Source organism: Solanum verrucosum, unplaced genomic scaffold (assembly GCF_900185275.1).
Source record: "Solanum verrucosum unplaced genomic scaffold, falcon-dt-bn FXZP01000261.1, whole genome shotgun sequence".
Taxonomy (NCBI): domain Eukaryota; kingdom Viridiplantae; phylum Streptophyta; class Magnoliopsida; order Solanales; family Solanaceae; genus Solanum; species Solanum verrucosum.
Window position 1 is genome coordinate 2,452,804 of NW_026019969.1, and position 16,329 is coordinate 2,469,132.

General features: G+C 35.7%; 1 protein-coding gene across 2 annotated transcripts; it reads left to right on the forward strand.

The window, feature by feature from the left end:
- Positions 1-1,597: 1,597 nt before the first annotated feature.
- LOC125814952 (uncharacterized) lies at positions 1,598-15,289 on the forward strand. 2 transcript variants are annotated; one of them, XM_049494377.1, is made up of 10 exons: positions 1,598-1,946; positions 2,044-2,507; positions 3,409-3,597; positions 6,222-6,314; positions 6,478-6,660; positions 6,746-6,848; positions 7,109-7,294; positions 10,586-13,029; positions 14,346-14,938; positions 15,132-15,289. In XM_049494377.1, the coding sequence occupies exons 2-10, from the start codon at positions 2,280-2,282 to the stop codon at positions 15,139-15,141; spliced, it is 4,029 nt and encodes a 1,342-aa protein (XP_049350334.1). In that variant the 5' UTR covers positions 1,598-1,946; positions 2,044-2,279; the 3' UTR covers positions 15,142-15,289. The 2 variants fall into 2 exon arrangements, with proteins under 2 accessions (XP_049350334.1, XP_049350335.1); XM_049494378.1 differs by lacking the exon at positions 1,598-1,946 and having other exon boundaries at positions 1,970-2,507; positions 10,586-13,036; positions 14,356-14,938.
- The last annotated feature ends 1,040 nt before the right edge of the window (positions 15,290-16,329 follow it).

Below are 16,329 nucleotides of genomic sequence, written 5' to 3' on the forward strand. Positions count from 1 at the left end.
ATATTTGCTTTCCCAAATAAGCAAGTATATAAATTGTATATTACTATGATAAAATACCAAAAAGAAAAGATCAAATATTTTTTATATATAATTCAAATTGAATTTATTGATCATTGTAAGGCAGATTAACTAGACAAATTGATTCCCCTGAATAATTCCATGTACAATGTAGAAATATTATTATTCAATTAATTAAGTTCATATAGTTTGTTAATTAATTCTATAATTTTATAGCTAGTTACAAGCGTTTTCTTTTTTTCTTAAAAATTTTTTATCAATTTTTTGAGAGAAAATAAATTTTTTTGACAAGCAGCATAAGTTGTTTTCAGAAGTTAAGAAGGGCATAATAGATAAATGTGTAATTTAACTTGGCCCCTCCAATTTTTGATGTGCGCTGGTAAACACTTAAATTTATATAAAGTAGAATAAGTAAACATATGTGTCGTATGTGACGTCTTACATGATAAATTTGCATCCTTCGTGGCTTTTTATATGTATAATATCACGTAGAACGTATGTATCTACTTGTTCAATTTATACAAGTGCAAAATTGGAGGATATTGATATCAATTAAGGACAAGTAAACGAGCATGTTTAGATATTATGCTATTAAAAAAATAGATTATTTTTAATGAGAAAAATACAATTAGAAACACTTCTAAAAAATATTAACAAAAAACTATTGTTATTCTAAGGTGCTTTTCAAATTCATTGGCCAAACCCAACGTTTTCACACCAAAATACTTTATTTTGAAAAAAAAACACTCTTCAAAGAAACAATTTTTAAAATAAATTGATTTTAGAAATTTGGTCAAACAAACTATATTAGTAAGAAGGGGAGGAGTTAAAGGTTTATCTGGTGTGAGATGCCATATTATTCGAGGAATCCTAGGTTAGAGTAAATGATCATCAACAAGAATGTTTTATTGCATTGTAGAATTTTATCTAAGACTTGTATAATTTAATGATGCCACATGAATCACCAAAAATACGTGGAGTGTATGGCTAACATAATAACCAAAATTTCGTGAAAAAACATTTTGTCCTTATTTTTTCCTTTTCAGTGTGGATTAATTTATTATAAATCATGTTTTGGAGTTTATCGAATAATTTACGAGCGACAAAATTACTTGGGATTTCTCTTAAAGCTCTTTTAACTTATCGTGTCTTTAGATAAGTATAGCCGTTAAATCAGTTAACAAGACATAAAAAAATACCGCGAAACACCTAAAAATAATTGAACACAATGCAAATAAGTAAATCATAAAATAAAAAGGTTAGATTTTATATCGTAAGTGAAACTAAAAAATCTTTTTGTTGGGCATTAATTATACCAATAATTCTATTTTTTGTGATTTTATAGTAATAAAAAAGCCATCATTTGCTACAAAATTTACCCAACCATCCCATTTCATTTTCTTTGAATAGAGAAAAGGAGGATAAAAGGGGCCAAAAGAGATCAACAAAAGCAAAAAAAGGAAAAAAAATAAAAAATCTCTCTTCTCCTTTGCCCAATTGGAGTGTTGTTTTGTTTCTATATCGTCAAAACCAATTCCTCCCTCTTTCTTGAATTCCATTTCTCTCTCACACACAGACACACACACACTTCAATCTGTGCTTCCCATTCTCACACACCCTCTCTCTACGCTTCCCTTGAAACACATTTGCCTTTTTTCCCAATTTATATATCTTTCCCTTTTCTGTTTCCTTTGGATTTTCAAGAACCCCTCTTATGTACGCTTATTGGGAATGAACAATTCCATCTTTATTTGATAGAAAATCAAGAAAAGTCGTGGATTCGTCATTCTGTTGTATTTCAGGGCTATCTTGATTTCTTGGAAGTTCTGTTTTAGGGGTGTCAGTTGCTGTTTTAATCCATTGATCAACTATTCCTATCAGACTTCTCTAGGGTTCCTTTTGTTTTAATTTTTGATTTTTAGGGAAAGGTGGGTTTTTTTAATTTCATTATTTTCTTCCTTTTTTGGTTGATATATAAGAGTACATAAAAACTGCTATTGACACCCTTTTTGGTTTGCAATTCAGGAATTAGCCTTGCTTTATTGAACTGCTTTGTTGGGGTTCTGTTTGAAATCAGATTTAGCTTTTGTATGAGATACATGATAAAGGGGTTTCTTTTAGTTTTGTGAGGATAAAGACTAGTTTGAAAACTTTTTAGCAGCATTTAGAGGGTAGCTGGCGAAAAAAGGTTGGATTTTTATTGTTAAAGTTCTTGAAACAAGAGAAGAACTTTTGTAGTTGGGTTATACAAGTAGTGTTGTATGGGAGAACATGAGGAATGGGCAGAGCCAAGTGGGCTATTGCCGAATGGGTTAGTGCCAGATGCAGGACCCGTGATCGGAGTCCTCGACTCTGAGAGATGGTCAAAGGCTGAGGAAAGGACTGCAGAGCTCATTGCCTGCATTAAGCCTAACCAACCATCCGAGGAGCGCAGAAATGCTGTTGCTGATTACGTCCAGCGGCTCATCATGAAGTGCTTCCCATGTCAGGTTGTCTTGATGTTCCAAAATTGTGGTTACATTCAATATTGTTGGAATTTTCTGTTGTTATGTTCTGTAATAATTTGCTACTTCTCTGTGATACATGTGTACTTGTGGTTATATTTTGCTACTTCTTTGCGAAAAGGACCAATGAATTCACTCGTTCTCAATGCATTAGGAACTTCAGTGTGCATTGTAAACTTCTGGAATGATGTATATCTTGTTGAAACTAGTGATCTTTAATTTGTATTCTGGAGGTCTTTATTGAATATATGTCAGGTGGGTAACTAAAAGATTTGGTTAAATGTTGGGATTTGCTTACCTAGGTAATATTACTATGAAGTGGAGATTCCTATTTTTCTTTTATTTTATCAGAAGTAAAGGGAGCGGATTAGATACAAAAGTTGGGGATATTATGAAGGCCAATGAGTTATGAAGTGTGAAAATGGAAGAGAAGTTAGAGTGTGGGTATGTGGTGGAGATGGGTGAAGAGAGTACAATGTGAGCTGGTGATCTTTTGGTGGTTCAAACTATGGTCTTGTAATAATTTTTATCCCTAAAAGTGTGGAGTCATAGCTCTCATAGTCACATAGTTTTGATATGTCAAAAAACGTTGTTTTGTGTCAGATATGAGTAGAAGTATTGACTTTTTTGGGGTGAAATGAATCTGGGGTATAAGTGTGCATGACTTGTAGTCTTGTACATTTGACTGTGCTAATTTTTTGTTTGTTGCAAGTCTTTCTTCACGAAGGAAGTGAATACTTGGAGTTGCCATATGGGACTTTGTTCTACTTGCTCATCTAAACACAAAAAAGAGAACAAAAGGAGCAAATGCTCCAACCTTGTTTATGTGTTGTCACATCTTTTGGGATTTTGCTTGTTATTTCTTTAACCTCTTCACATTTCCTAGGTTTTTACATTTGGTTCAGTGCCCCTGAAGACTTATCTCCCCGACGGGGACATTGATTTAACTACCTTCAGTAATAACCAAAGTTTAAAAGATACATGGGCTCATCAGGTTCGTGATATGCTAGAGAAGGAGGAGAAAAATGAAAATGCTGAATTTCATGTCAAGGAGGTTCAGTACATTCAGGCAGAAGTAAGTCCTTTTTATAGACCCCTTTTTCCTTGAGGTTTGCATGCATATTCTTAATCTTCTCCATTGGTGCCTATTAGAGTGAGTAGGTAGTCGTGGCTGGCTTTCTTTAGTAGTAAATGGTATTTGGCAATTTGTGACTTCTGATAGGATGGAGAATGTTCCTTGTGTAAAAAGAAAAGATAGGATGGAGAACGTTTTAGGAGCATTTTTTTTACCATAAGGAGTTTTCATCAGTATTTTTAAATTCTGAAAACAAGATGGTACCATGATCATCTTTTGTTGGTTTTATTTGGGGCTTGAATTTCACTTGTCCCTTTTTTGGGATTCTATCTCTGGATCTGTAAAGATATCGGCGTCTATACTTTGATATTTATTGTTGAATTCGAAAGAACATTCAAAAATTTGCTTTTGTTACTATTTTTTGGGTCAATCTTTTGAAACTTTTTTGCTATTTGGCTTTTCAGAGATTTTTTCCCCTTTTTATTTTGATGCAAGAAAGCATGCATTATCTAGTTTATTTCTGTGGTTTATGCAATTGTTTTATCTTGTGGTTTTGGTCAATTTAGTAGCGCAGATTTCTCATTTTAACTAAGATTTGTGATTCTTCTTTGATAATCTTTTTTAAGTCGAAGAAGTTACCATGTCTATTACTTAGCATCTGTTGTATTGATTTTTGATCAGCATAGACTGAACTATTCCTATCTTATTAAAAAAAGATGGAATTATTCCTTTGAAAATAGGTGACACTCATTTAAACCTGTTTTTTTTTAGAGTTGCAAAAGCAGTGAAACATTGTTCTCATTTTTACTTGAGACTAGATCTTAATTAACATTAAAGGGAGATCTTGTGAACATTAAAAGTATGGTTGTATGACACTTGTATTTGACTGTAGTTATCAGAGCAGAGTTATATTCCCGAAACTGTGTCAATGCTATATTAAGTTTCTTTTCAATGTGAAACGAAAATATCATAGAATCTGATGGTGTTAACATTTGATATCGTACATTGAGATATTTTGGGACTTTGAGGGATTATATGTTCCAACTTTCAAGAGTTATCTATTTATGAGATTCCTTGCCAGTAAAATAAACCCTAGTTTTGTGTCTAATATTTCATGTTTGTTACACACCACATAGAGGTTGTGCAATATCATCTCAGTATAAAAGTGTTCTTGTGAAGCACCCAGGGGTGTGACCTAGTGGTCAATGAAGTGGACTGAGGATCATGAGGTCTAGGTTCAAATTCCAACAAAGATAAAAACACTAGGTGATCTCTTCCCATCTGTCCTAGCCTTGGTGGACATGATAACCTGGTACCTATTGGGAGGTGGCAGACAACTTGTGGAATTAGTCGAGGTGCAAGCAAGTTGATCCGAACACCATGGTTACAAACGAGTGTTCGTGTGAATGCTCCTATATATTGAATGTTGCATCTGAAATTTAACATACATACGTTGAATTTATTCTACCTTTTTCCTATAATTAATGAAGTTGTAATGGTATCAATCATATATTCTGTTTATATAGTATATTCTGCCAGAAGAAATATATTGAGAGCCTATTTCGAGAATTTGGGGAATTTTATTATGTAATTAGTATATCTATAGTTTGATTTGTTGTAATGGTCGTTCCCAAGGCCAATAAATGTAATACTCCCTCCGTTTCAATTTGTTTCTTAGTGCGGGTTACCTCTCCTATGTGGTTTGTTGCTATTGCATAGGAGTGGGGGGTTTTACCCCTGTGCGCACCCAAACACACCCAAAGGTTAGCGGCGGCGTGTTTCCCTTGTCATCAAAAAAAAATTTAAAGTTGTTGATGTACCAAATGCCCTTTGAATATTGTGGTCTTAAATATGCCATGTAGCATGTTGAGTATAAACAATTATTAAATAGAAAAAGTGATATTCTTTTTTTTTAAATAGACTAAAAAGGAAAGTATGACAAACAAAACTGAAATGTAGAGAGTACTTTTTATGCTTTCTTAATTCTATTGTCGTTGCTTTTAGGAATGATTACAGTTGACATTCACTACAGTGTTATTTTATTATAACACTTAGACAGAGACATTTTTCTCTCCCCTTGTTTTGTCTGAGTATCTGTCAGGAACGTATACATGGATCTATATATTCTCCATAGAAAACTTCATTGGTCGGGTTTGGATCTTAACAATCAGATGTAGTGATGATTAGCTACGTCATTTTTTGAGCTCCTGAGGCTACGTATAGAATTTTTTGAGACTTTTCTGGTTGGAGTATGTACTTTGCAGTAACTTTTCGCAAGTTGCAAGGAATATCCTTCACTTCCACTAGTATTTTGGACCAAGCATGGCGCACTAGGAGATTATAGTGTCGAGTGGAGTTGTGTGAGGAAGGAAATGCTATTTGAGTTTGTAGCTAATACTTCTATTTAAAAAAAAAAAAGAAAAAGAAAGAAAGCCAGCAAGCTAATACTTCAATTTGAATAATGAATCATCTTTGACTATTTGGGTAGCTTAGTAAGGGTTGTAGTTGCTAATGTTGGTTATATAGTTGAATTTTCTGCCGTTCTCTTCTTATGCACCAGCGTCTTGTTGATTATATTATTCATGAATCCCTCTCATTGTTCTCTTTTTCTTTTCTGTCTGCAGGTGAAGTTAATAAAATGTTTAGTTGAAAATATCGTGGTTGACATATCTTTCAATCAGCTAGGGGGTCTATGTACCCTTTGTTTCCTGGAGGAGGTGTGTAGTTTCTTATACTATAACAAGGTCTTCTGTTTGATGATACAGCCATAGGGTTAACATGCTGTGCTAAGTTATTACTTTTCCTAAACAGAACTAGTTTAGAAATAACAAATTCTTATTAAAAGGACAATGAACTCTTTACTCTGTTTGTCTTTTGTAGGTTGATCACCTAATAAACCAGAATCATCTATTCAAGCGCAGCATTATCTTGATTAAGGCATGGTGTTATTATGAGAGCCGTCTACTGGGTGCTCATCACGGTCTCATTTCAACTTATGCCTTGGAAACCTTAGTTCTTTATATATTTCATGTGTTCAACAATACCTTTGCTGGGCCACTTGAGGTGCATGCTACTTTTACTTCTTTGTTTTTTCTTTTGTTTTACTGGTTTTGTTTTTTATTTTTTGATGTTTTCAATACATATATAGGTCCTTTACCGCTTCTTGGAGTTCTTCAGCAACTTTGACTGGGACAACTTTTGTGTTAGTTTATGGGGTCCTGTGCCAATTAGTTCACTTCCTGATGTCACTGGTAATGACCATATGTAGAGTCATTTAGTTTTTTTTTTTTTTTTAATTTTCCTGTAGTTTGGATTAAGTGCCCGTTTGGATTGACTTATTTTAGGTGCTTTTAAGCCAAAATAGCTTTTAAGCAGTTTTGAAGTTTTGGGTAAAGTTAAAAAATGCTCATAAGCACTTATTTTAAAGCCAAAATAACAAAAATAAGCCAAAAACCAATCCAAACAGGCCCTAAGTTTATTTAATGGCTTTATTTTGTTGTTTGTGTTACAGCGGAACCTCCTCGCAAAGATGGTGGGGAATTGCTTCTCAGTAAAACGTTTCTTGATTCCTGTAGCTCCGTCTATGCTGTTTTTCCTGGCGGGCAGGAGAACCAAGGGCAACCTTTTGTCTCTAAACATTTTAATGTGATAGATCCTTTACGAGTAAACAACAACCTTGGCCGTAGTGTGAGTAAAGGTACTTGAAATTTGAATATTCCTGTTCACTAATCTGTACTATATTACAAAGGCCCTTAGTGAAATGTCGTTCATGTTTTTATCCTTTAAAAACATAATATACATTAGACGAAATAGTAGTCTATGTTATCTTCCTAATATGTAGGAAAATTTTTTATCTAAATTTTAGGTATTAAATCCTTATTTGAAGGATTTAGGAAGTCCTAAATGAAAATAAAACGGTATTCCTTTCCTTGTGTGATTGGATAAGTTTCGGGAGAATATCTTTCTGGGAAAATATTCGGAGTTCACTGGATAATGTTTGAATACAAAAGTTGTTCTTCAAAACTGAATTTGTTTTCCATGTTTAAACAAGATTTGGATGCAGAGAATGAAGGTTCAAATTATATGTACTTATTCTCTCTCTCTCTCTCTCTCTCTATATATATATATATTTAAAAGCACGTTGAAATCAACTAAAATTTTAATTATTAAATGTTCTCTTATTTAAACTATATCGGAAGTCCTATTATTTAGGACTTTTAAAATCCATTAAGAGATACCTTAATCTTTTGGATAGGGAAATAACTTATCGCTAGAATCTTTTCTAAATTGTTGAGTTCTTATAGAAGAGAAACTCGAAAGGATGGGCCTGAAAGCAGTATAAGCCTTACTTAAAAGTAATTTATAATTAATTGATTCAACTACTTGCAAGATAAAAAGAGAAAAATTTCTAATTTTTTTTTTGAAAAAGTAAATGAATACTAACACTAATTTTCATAATAAATTTATTTACTAGAAAAGAATAACAAATAATTTCTTGAATTTTGCATCTACACACATTGGGAATGTACTCTCTTTCCTTTTTAAGCTACCAAAAAGATTGTGTAGTAATATACAGTAAATACTGACTTCAAACATGTACTGACAATGTGTTTATTATCTGTCAAAGAATTTAAATTTTAGTGAAATGAGCTTATATATTCCTATCAGTTTTGGTGTTTAAGGTTTAGGCTTGGGTTAACTTTAGAATTATAAGTTTGATAACATGTTAAGTTTTCTATATTTTTATTGAACTGAGAACTTTTAATTATTACAATTAGTTGATCGTTTTGTAGAAGATTTAAAAAGAAACAAAAATAACATACTAAATAAGTCAGAAAGATCAAAGTACTTTTTCTTGAAATGTAATGACATACACCTTTTAATAATGTCATTGCATTCTTTCTACCTCAAATTATGTAATTGATTGTTTGTCCCTGCCTGCATTTGGTGGTCTATATGGATGGAGAGGAACCATAGATGTTTTAAAAACAAGAGTTGCTCTATGCAGAATTTGAAGCGGAATTGTTTGGTTCTTTTCTTTTTTTTGGTGTAAACATGAATATCCTCAAGATGCAGAGGATATTGCTAGTATTTTAGAGTTCTTATGACCTCCATAGGAGTTATTTTCTTTTGCAACTTTTGGATGTAAGTATTACTAGAATACTCCTTGTGTATTCTTTTGTTTATAATACAAGTTACCTTTCTAAAAAAAATGTAATTTAGAAAGAAATCATAGGTAGAATAAGATATCAATCACGCTAAAACGTTATAAGAACGGTTAATAATTGTCGACTTCAAATGCCTATGTGATATAAGTTTCAGCACTCGTAAAATGAGTAAAATAAAAAAAAAAACTACATGCAATGCACATAGTCAAGTGCTCATGTAAAAAAGGACAACTTTGTTTACCTTTCGATCAAATGCTACTTCTATGACGCTTTTGTGCAATGAAGCAAGTAGAACACAATGAAGGAAGAATCACCTAAGTGAGTCAAACCCTTAAATATAATTAACACTTATCATTTGAAATTTGTAAATTTCCATGTTATTATTCAAATACATCTTTTAAATATTATTTATGTTAATTTTACCCTTAGGGGTGGCCTAATGGTTTGGGCTTAGGACTTCCATGTTGGAGGTTTCAAGTTCGAAACCCCTTGCCAGCAAGCAAATGGGTTTGCCTTCTGGATAAAGCTCATCGCATCGGGCTTGCCTAGTGCAGTTACCTCTCCTGTGTGGTTTGCGAGCTATTGCATAGGAGCGGGGGTTTTACCCGGTGCGCACCCTAAGAGTAGCGACTGTGGGTTTCCCTTGTCAAAAAACAAAATAAACTAGTAATTATGTTATTTTTATAAGTTTATTCTTATTTAATACAAGGGAATCTCATGTGGTGCCTACTCTAAAACTAGTAATGTCAATATAACTGTTGATGTCATCTATTTCATTCTAAGTTGCTCGGACTCTTCACTTTGGTGCCGCATCCCTGTCGACACGACATGGGTGTTGGATCCATACTTGATTTACTCAACCGATTTTGGGTACTTCGACCAAAATCAACGGAGAAATCTGAGAATGATACAACAATTTTTGTAATGGAAATAAGAGTTAAAGATGAAATTGAAGAAAATGGAGTACCTTGTATAGAAATTTCTACGTCAGTCCTTTTTCTTATATCAACTTTTAGGATTCTCATCTTGATCAATATTTTTTCCTCATAATACCTTAAAAGTTTTCCACATGTCTCATAATATAGACATATAACTCTATATTTAGATATTTGAATCATGTTTAGCCGAATCCCTGCATCTGTATCTGTACCTAGATCCGTACCCCCAAATCTTATATTTAGATCATGAAGGATCCGACCTCTAGATCCGCACACCCGCACCTAACACCCACACTCGAGTCTGTGCAACTTAGATTTCATTAACTTCCATTCACCCTTGGCCATACTTGCGGAGGTCTTTGATCATGAGCATTTACTTATATTTGGTTGCAGATCTCATTATTTTTCCATGAGTTTTCTTTACTAATTTGATGCTAGATTTAATTATATATGTTAAAGGTTCTGACGTTTAATTTTTGCCACCACTGACAAGTGAGGGATAACCTAGAGGAAAACACCCTCCACCTAATTATCTTGAGGTTGGGGGTTTGAGTAGATTGCAAAAGGGAAGGTCTGGGGACTCCTTGGCAGCATGTCAGTTTGACCATATCAGGAAAAAAGGGGGTCCGCCACTACTGTTTTTTGCATGATGCATGTTGGTGCACTAGAAGAACAGAAAGTTACAATTCAATTGCTTACTGTCGTAGCTAAACTTTCTTTGACTAGTAAAAAATTTGAGTGAGGGAAATTCTTTAGGCATAGCCTTGTATGAAAACTGCTTAATAGCAAGTAACTGCATGGTTTGAAAAAATCTGGTTTTGACATGCTCTTCACATAATTGCTATCTGATACTTCATATTGGTCTGATTATTATTCTGGCAGGTAACTTTTATAGGATACGGAGTGCGTTTGGATTTGGTGCCAAAAGGCTGGCAAGATTACTGGACTGCCCCAGAGAAAATCTAATTTATGAAGTAAATCAGTTTTTTATGAATACATGGGACAGGCATGGCAGTGGCCAAAGGCCTGATGCCCCAGAGGCCGAATTGTCACGCCTAACATTGTCAACACCAGATGACATACCAGACTCTCAGAATTTCAGGGTCACCTCCAGTGGAAAAAAGGTGAGGAAGGTGGAGGGAGCCAATCCACCGAATGTTTCTTCTCAACATGGTAATCATTCTTCTGGAACCTTTTCTAGAATGAATGATTTTTCTGTGTCCTCTTGTACTGAAAACCAAAAGAACCATGGCAATTTGAGCAGCTCAAGGGTTTCTGATCAAGTGCAGAAGGAAACCACTTCCTCTCAGGTTTTACATTCAGACAAAATTCAGAGAGAATCTAAATCTGATCAAATAGCGAATGATATCCAGGGTAGGTTCGTTTTTGCCAGAACAAGGTCTAGTCCCGAGCTTACAGAAACCTATGGTGACGGTAACAATCAAGGAAGACGTGGAAGAGCTCTAGAGACTGCAAAAACACAACCCACTCTGTCGAGGCAGGACAGCAATTATAAGAGGAGGAACCAAGGATCTGAAAATGTAGGAGGTCAGAGTGGTCGATCTTTAAATGATAGCATGCCAAGACACGTTCCATCCCATCAGAGTCATGATCCTATCACCGAATCTAACTGTGGATCAAATAGCTTTCACCGAGAATTAGGCATCGATGTTCTGAATGAAGAGTTATCATCCGCTGGTGGGACACATGGGATGCATCAGGAAGAGCAGGATCTTGTGAACATGATGGCATCTACTTCAATTCATGGATTTAATGGGCAAATTCATTTTCCTTTTAACTGGGCTTCAGCTCAATTACCTTTTCCTATCTCTCCTTCATTTCTGACTACTATGGGTTATAATCAACGAAATATGCCAGGAGTTCCCACAAATATTCCATTTACGGATCCTGCATTTTCGAACATGCAATATCCACATGGTTTGATTCCACCCCATCTCAACCAGTACTTCCCAGGCCTCGGGTTAAATCCAACTTCTGAAGATCCAGTTGACCGCAATATTGAAAATTTTAGCACTATGGAGATGAACTCAGGCGAGGCAGAAAATGATTTCTGGCAAGATCAAGATGGTGGCTCCAGTGTTGGATTTGACCCAGAAAATGGAAATTATGAAACACTTCAATCTGAATATAAGCAACAGTCTATACATTCAGGTTTTAACTTTGTTCCTTCATCTTGGGTTAGTGGCTCTGGCAACCCTCTGGGAGCTCAGCAGAAGTATATGAAGGAAAAACATGGGCCAATTAGGGAAGAGCATTCTGATAATATTCAGTTTCAGGATAGCCGGTTGAATGACATTTATGCTGAAGAAAGGATGGCAAGTTCCAGGTTCTCATCCAGTGCTCATAGTAGTTCTATGAGAAGTAAAACCTCCTCTGAGAGTTCTTGGGATGGGTCTTCCGCTAAAAGCTCAAAGTCAACAAGGGAAAGGCGGGGAAAGAAAACAGGTGCTTCAGAGCCAACTACTGGTTATGGAAAAGGTAAAATGATGTCTGACCATGTTTCAGATCAAGCTGAGGAGGATGATCAGGATTGGAATTCTGTTTCAAATGTGGGTACTGAAATGGCTGAGAGAAACCAAGGACCTCACTCTGTTATTTCCATGCACCTTGCAAGGCATGTGCCTGAACATGAAATTGCTCAGACAAGTGGCTCGGACACAATGATACCCATTACACCAATGCTTATTGGGCCTGGTTCTCGGCAAAGAACGACTGATAATTCTGGGGTTATTGCATTTTACCCCACTGGACCACCAGTTCCATTTCTAACGATGCTTCCAATATATAATATTTCACCTGAGGCAGGAACTCCTGATTCTTCAACAAGTCATTTAGGAGGAGAAGAATGCCTAGATCATAGTGATTCAGCCCATAACTTTGATACATCTGAGGGACTTGATCACTCTGAAGATTTAACTCCATCCAGTTCTTTCAGAGGGGCTACTTCTATGGAGCCACCTGGTGAACGCAAGCCTGATATACTTAACAGTGACTTTGCTAGTCATTGGCAAAACTTGCAATATGGAAGGTTTTGCCAAAACCCTAGACACACTGGACCACTTGTTTATCCTTCTCCAGTAATGGTACCACCTGCATATTTTCAGGGTCGTTTCCCGTGGGATGGTCCTGGAAGACCTCATTCAGCCAACATGAACGTCTTTACTCAGCTGATGAGCTGTGGTCCTCGTGTATTGCCCATTGCACCCCTACAGTCTGCTTCTAATAGACCTCCTAATGTGTTTCCGCGGTATGTTGATGAGATACCAAGATTCCGTAGCGGGACAGGGACATACCTGCCAAATCCTGTAAGTAGTTGACTCATCAAATTTTTACATTATTAAATTTTATTTCTATCTCTCTATTATGTCGCTTTAACTGATAGTAATTAGGTGGATGTTAGAGTGGCTCATCAGTTGTGAATGGGTACTTGGTTTCTTTATATATTCTTGGGCAATCCTCACCTCATGACCTAGTTTTTGGAGTTGAATTGTTCCAAGGTCCATTTCTTCATGTGGTATTAGTGCCAGATCTATCCCAATTCTTGATTTACCCGATGTAGGGTCCCATGTTATATTGTACAATCTTCCAGATGTCCAGTCTTGAGCAACGTTTCTGTGAGGGAGAGGGGGTCTTGGACAATCTTCACCTAATCAGCTAGCTTCTAGGGTTGAGTTAGGCTCAAAGTTCATTCTTCACTATGTATATCTTTTGTTTGAAAAAAAATATGCAACTCTCTCGTTTCTGAATCTCTTATTTGTGCTCATCCTGTTGTATGTAATCTATGAGGGAGAGGGGGTCTTGGACAATCTTCACCTAATCAGCTAGCTTCTAGGGTTGAGTTAGGCTCAAAGTTCATTCTTCACTATGTATATCTTTTGTTTGAAAAAAAATATGCAACTCTCTCGTTTCTGAATCTCTTATTTGTGCTCATCCTGTTGTATGTAATCTATGGATTTATTAATGCAACTCAATGTTTTCATTCTGTTCGTTTCACATAATGTTCAAGCATTAGTATAAAGAATAAGGCTCGGTGCCTCCTTTATTAGTCATTAGTGGGAGACAGCATTATCCTTGTCACTTATTCCACGAGAGATGTTCTTGAAAAGTGAATCTCAATGCTGCTTTATTTTTCAATGCTTTTGAGTTGATGTTTGAGGATGGTTACAGTCAGAGACAGATTTATGTGCTAAATATGGGACACGTGAATCCGCAGTCTTTCCGTAAAACTAGATATTTTATGTATACATTTTCTTAAGTTGTACAATATTATTTGCTTGCAACCCATGCTACACAAGATTAAATGGTGCACTTGGTTGAATGTTGAGTTATTTACCTTGAAGACAAGGGGATCAAATCCCACTTCATACATTTTTTCTTTTTTTTAGGGGTGGCACCCATGTTGTAAAAATCATAAATTCGCCTCTAGTTACAACAATATTTTGCCTATATTATGTCCATGAATCTTACATACAGATTGCCTTTCTTTCCATTTGGGGGAAGCTTGATTTTGTGTATTTTTAGTATTTATTCTTTTATTCTGTACGCAAAATCTTTTTAGATTGATACGTGCTTACTACATTTCAAGTTGATATTTTACCTTTGCAATTTGGTGTTGTGTCAGAAAGTTTCAGTTAGGGATCGACACTCATCTAATACAAGAAGGGGCAATTACAACTATGAGAGAAACGATAACCATGTTGACAGAGAGGGGAATTGGAATATGAATCCAAAATCTCGTGCTGGTGGGCGCAATTATAACCGCAGCCAATCTGAGAAATCAAACTCAAGAGTGGATCGGTTGGCATCCAGTGACAGCCGGGCAGACAGATCATGGAGCTCACATAGACATGATTCCGTTCCTTATCTGTCCCAAAATGGTCAATTGCGTGGAAATTCAAGCCATAGTGGCCCTCCTAATGTGGCATATGGCATGTATCCATTAACAGCAATGAACCCAAGTGGAGTGACTTCAAATGGGCCTGGTGGTTCCCCTGTTGTAATGCTGTATCCATTTGACCACAATGCTAGTTATGGTTCACAAGGAGAACAACTTGAGTTTGGGTCTCTGAGTTCAGCAGGTTTCTCAGGTGCAAATGAACAACCTCAGCCAGGTGAGGGAAATCGACAACGGGGAGCCTTTGAGGAACAGCGATTTCATGCAGTTTCTGGGCAACGGTCTTCTCCAGATCAGCCATCTTCACCTCATCATCAGAGGTAAACCAAGGTAATATTTATGGTTTCCTCATGGGCTCTGTTCAAATCACGATTCTCGGGCTTTTGTTCCAATTGCAGCATCTTATTTGTGAAACTGAGCTGGCTTTGCCTTTAGGTTAACAGACAGTCTAGTCTTCTTATCTTCTCTGGTGATGAAACTTTCTTGACTTTTTCAATTCATATTTACCAACAGGAGGATTTAGTTAGTTTGGAAGATCAGTGGCTGGAAGGAATTATTATTAAAGGGTACAAATTCGTCATCCCTTTCATATTAAGCTGGAAAGAAGACAATGATTTGGTGATGGAAAAAACAGTGGTGAGGAGCAGGTGTGTTACTACCATCCAATCATATCCTCACTTCAGTTTTGCAGTGAAGATGTAGACCATGAGAAGTTACACTTCAGATTTTGCTAGAAAGTGGTCACATCTGGTCCTTCAGCTCTTAGTTTTGTATGTTAGCTATGAAATCCTTTTTTAGCTGCAGCAACCCTCTTCAAAGAGATATAGGTTTTATTCTGTTCTTGTAGATCATTGAAGTAGAAACTCTTTCAAGAATTTAGAGTTTAAAACTTGTTATAGTAGTTTTACCATAAAAAAGAGTTTCATTTTAAATAGAATGTATTAGATTTTGTCAGCAAAATGAACTTGTACTAGTACAATAGTTAAGCTCACTGTGGGATATTTTTACAGTGTAGTGATGTGACTTTGGTGGTCACAGAATTTAGAGTCCTTTTCAAACATGATCTTTAATCTGCTGTGCTACTAACTGCTCAAGGCAGTTTCTGCATCAGGGAGTCTTTTTTTTCTTTCTTTTTTTTAAAAAAAAATTATGGAACGGCTAGGAGCATGCCATATTATTGCTTCTAAAAAGCACGCCCGTGGTGTCAATGAAGCTGGTATAGACCCTGAGATACCGGGTTTCAACTCCAGCTGTGGCAAAAATCTGTCTTTAAGTTTTGTGGACAGAGTTACATAGTACTTGTGTTGGTTGAGGTAGCAGGTAAGTAGTTAACTTCTTTTTAATTAGAATTGTAGAAGAACAAATCATTGCCTTCTCAACTTTTTCCTAAATCATAGCAACTGAATATTAGAAGTAAATACTATATATTTTAACAAGTACCTAAGAGTAAATGTTTTGGTAAATATGTAATTAAAAGAAGCAATTATAGACCTCTGCTACAGTGGGCGTTATAGTTCGTCCAATATCATCTTCCTAAATATTGAAGACCTGGTGCTTATTCGTGATTGATTTGGATTAGTGTAGTTAACAAACGCTATTGTTGGATTTGACTATTGAAGAAGACAAAATGGATCAATTGTTTTTGAAGGTCTGAGTTGAGTCTAACCGTTAAAAATTAGTATCCGAATGTTCGATATCAAATTTGGAAGCG

Coding starts and splice junctions, on each gene's coding strand:
- LOC125814952 (XM_049494377.1), top strand. CDS start 2,280: ATGGGAGAACATGAGGAATGGGCAGAGCCAAGTGGGCTATTGCCGAAT. Junction 2,508..3,408: donor TGAAGTGCTTCCCATGTCAG/GTTGTCTTGATG, acceptor CACATTTCCTAG/GTTTTTACATTTGGTTCAGT. Junction 13,030..14,345: donor GGACATACCTGCCAAATCCT/GTAAGTAGTTGA, acceptor GTGTTGTGTCAG/AAAGTTTCAGTTAGGGATCG.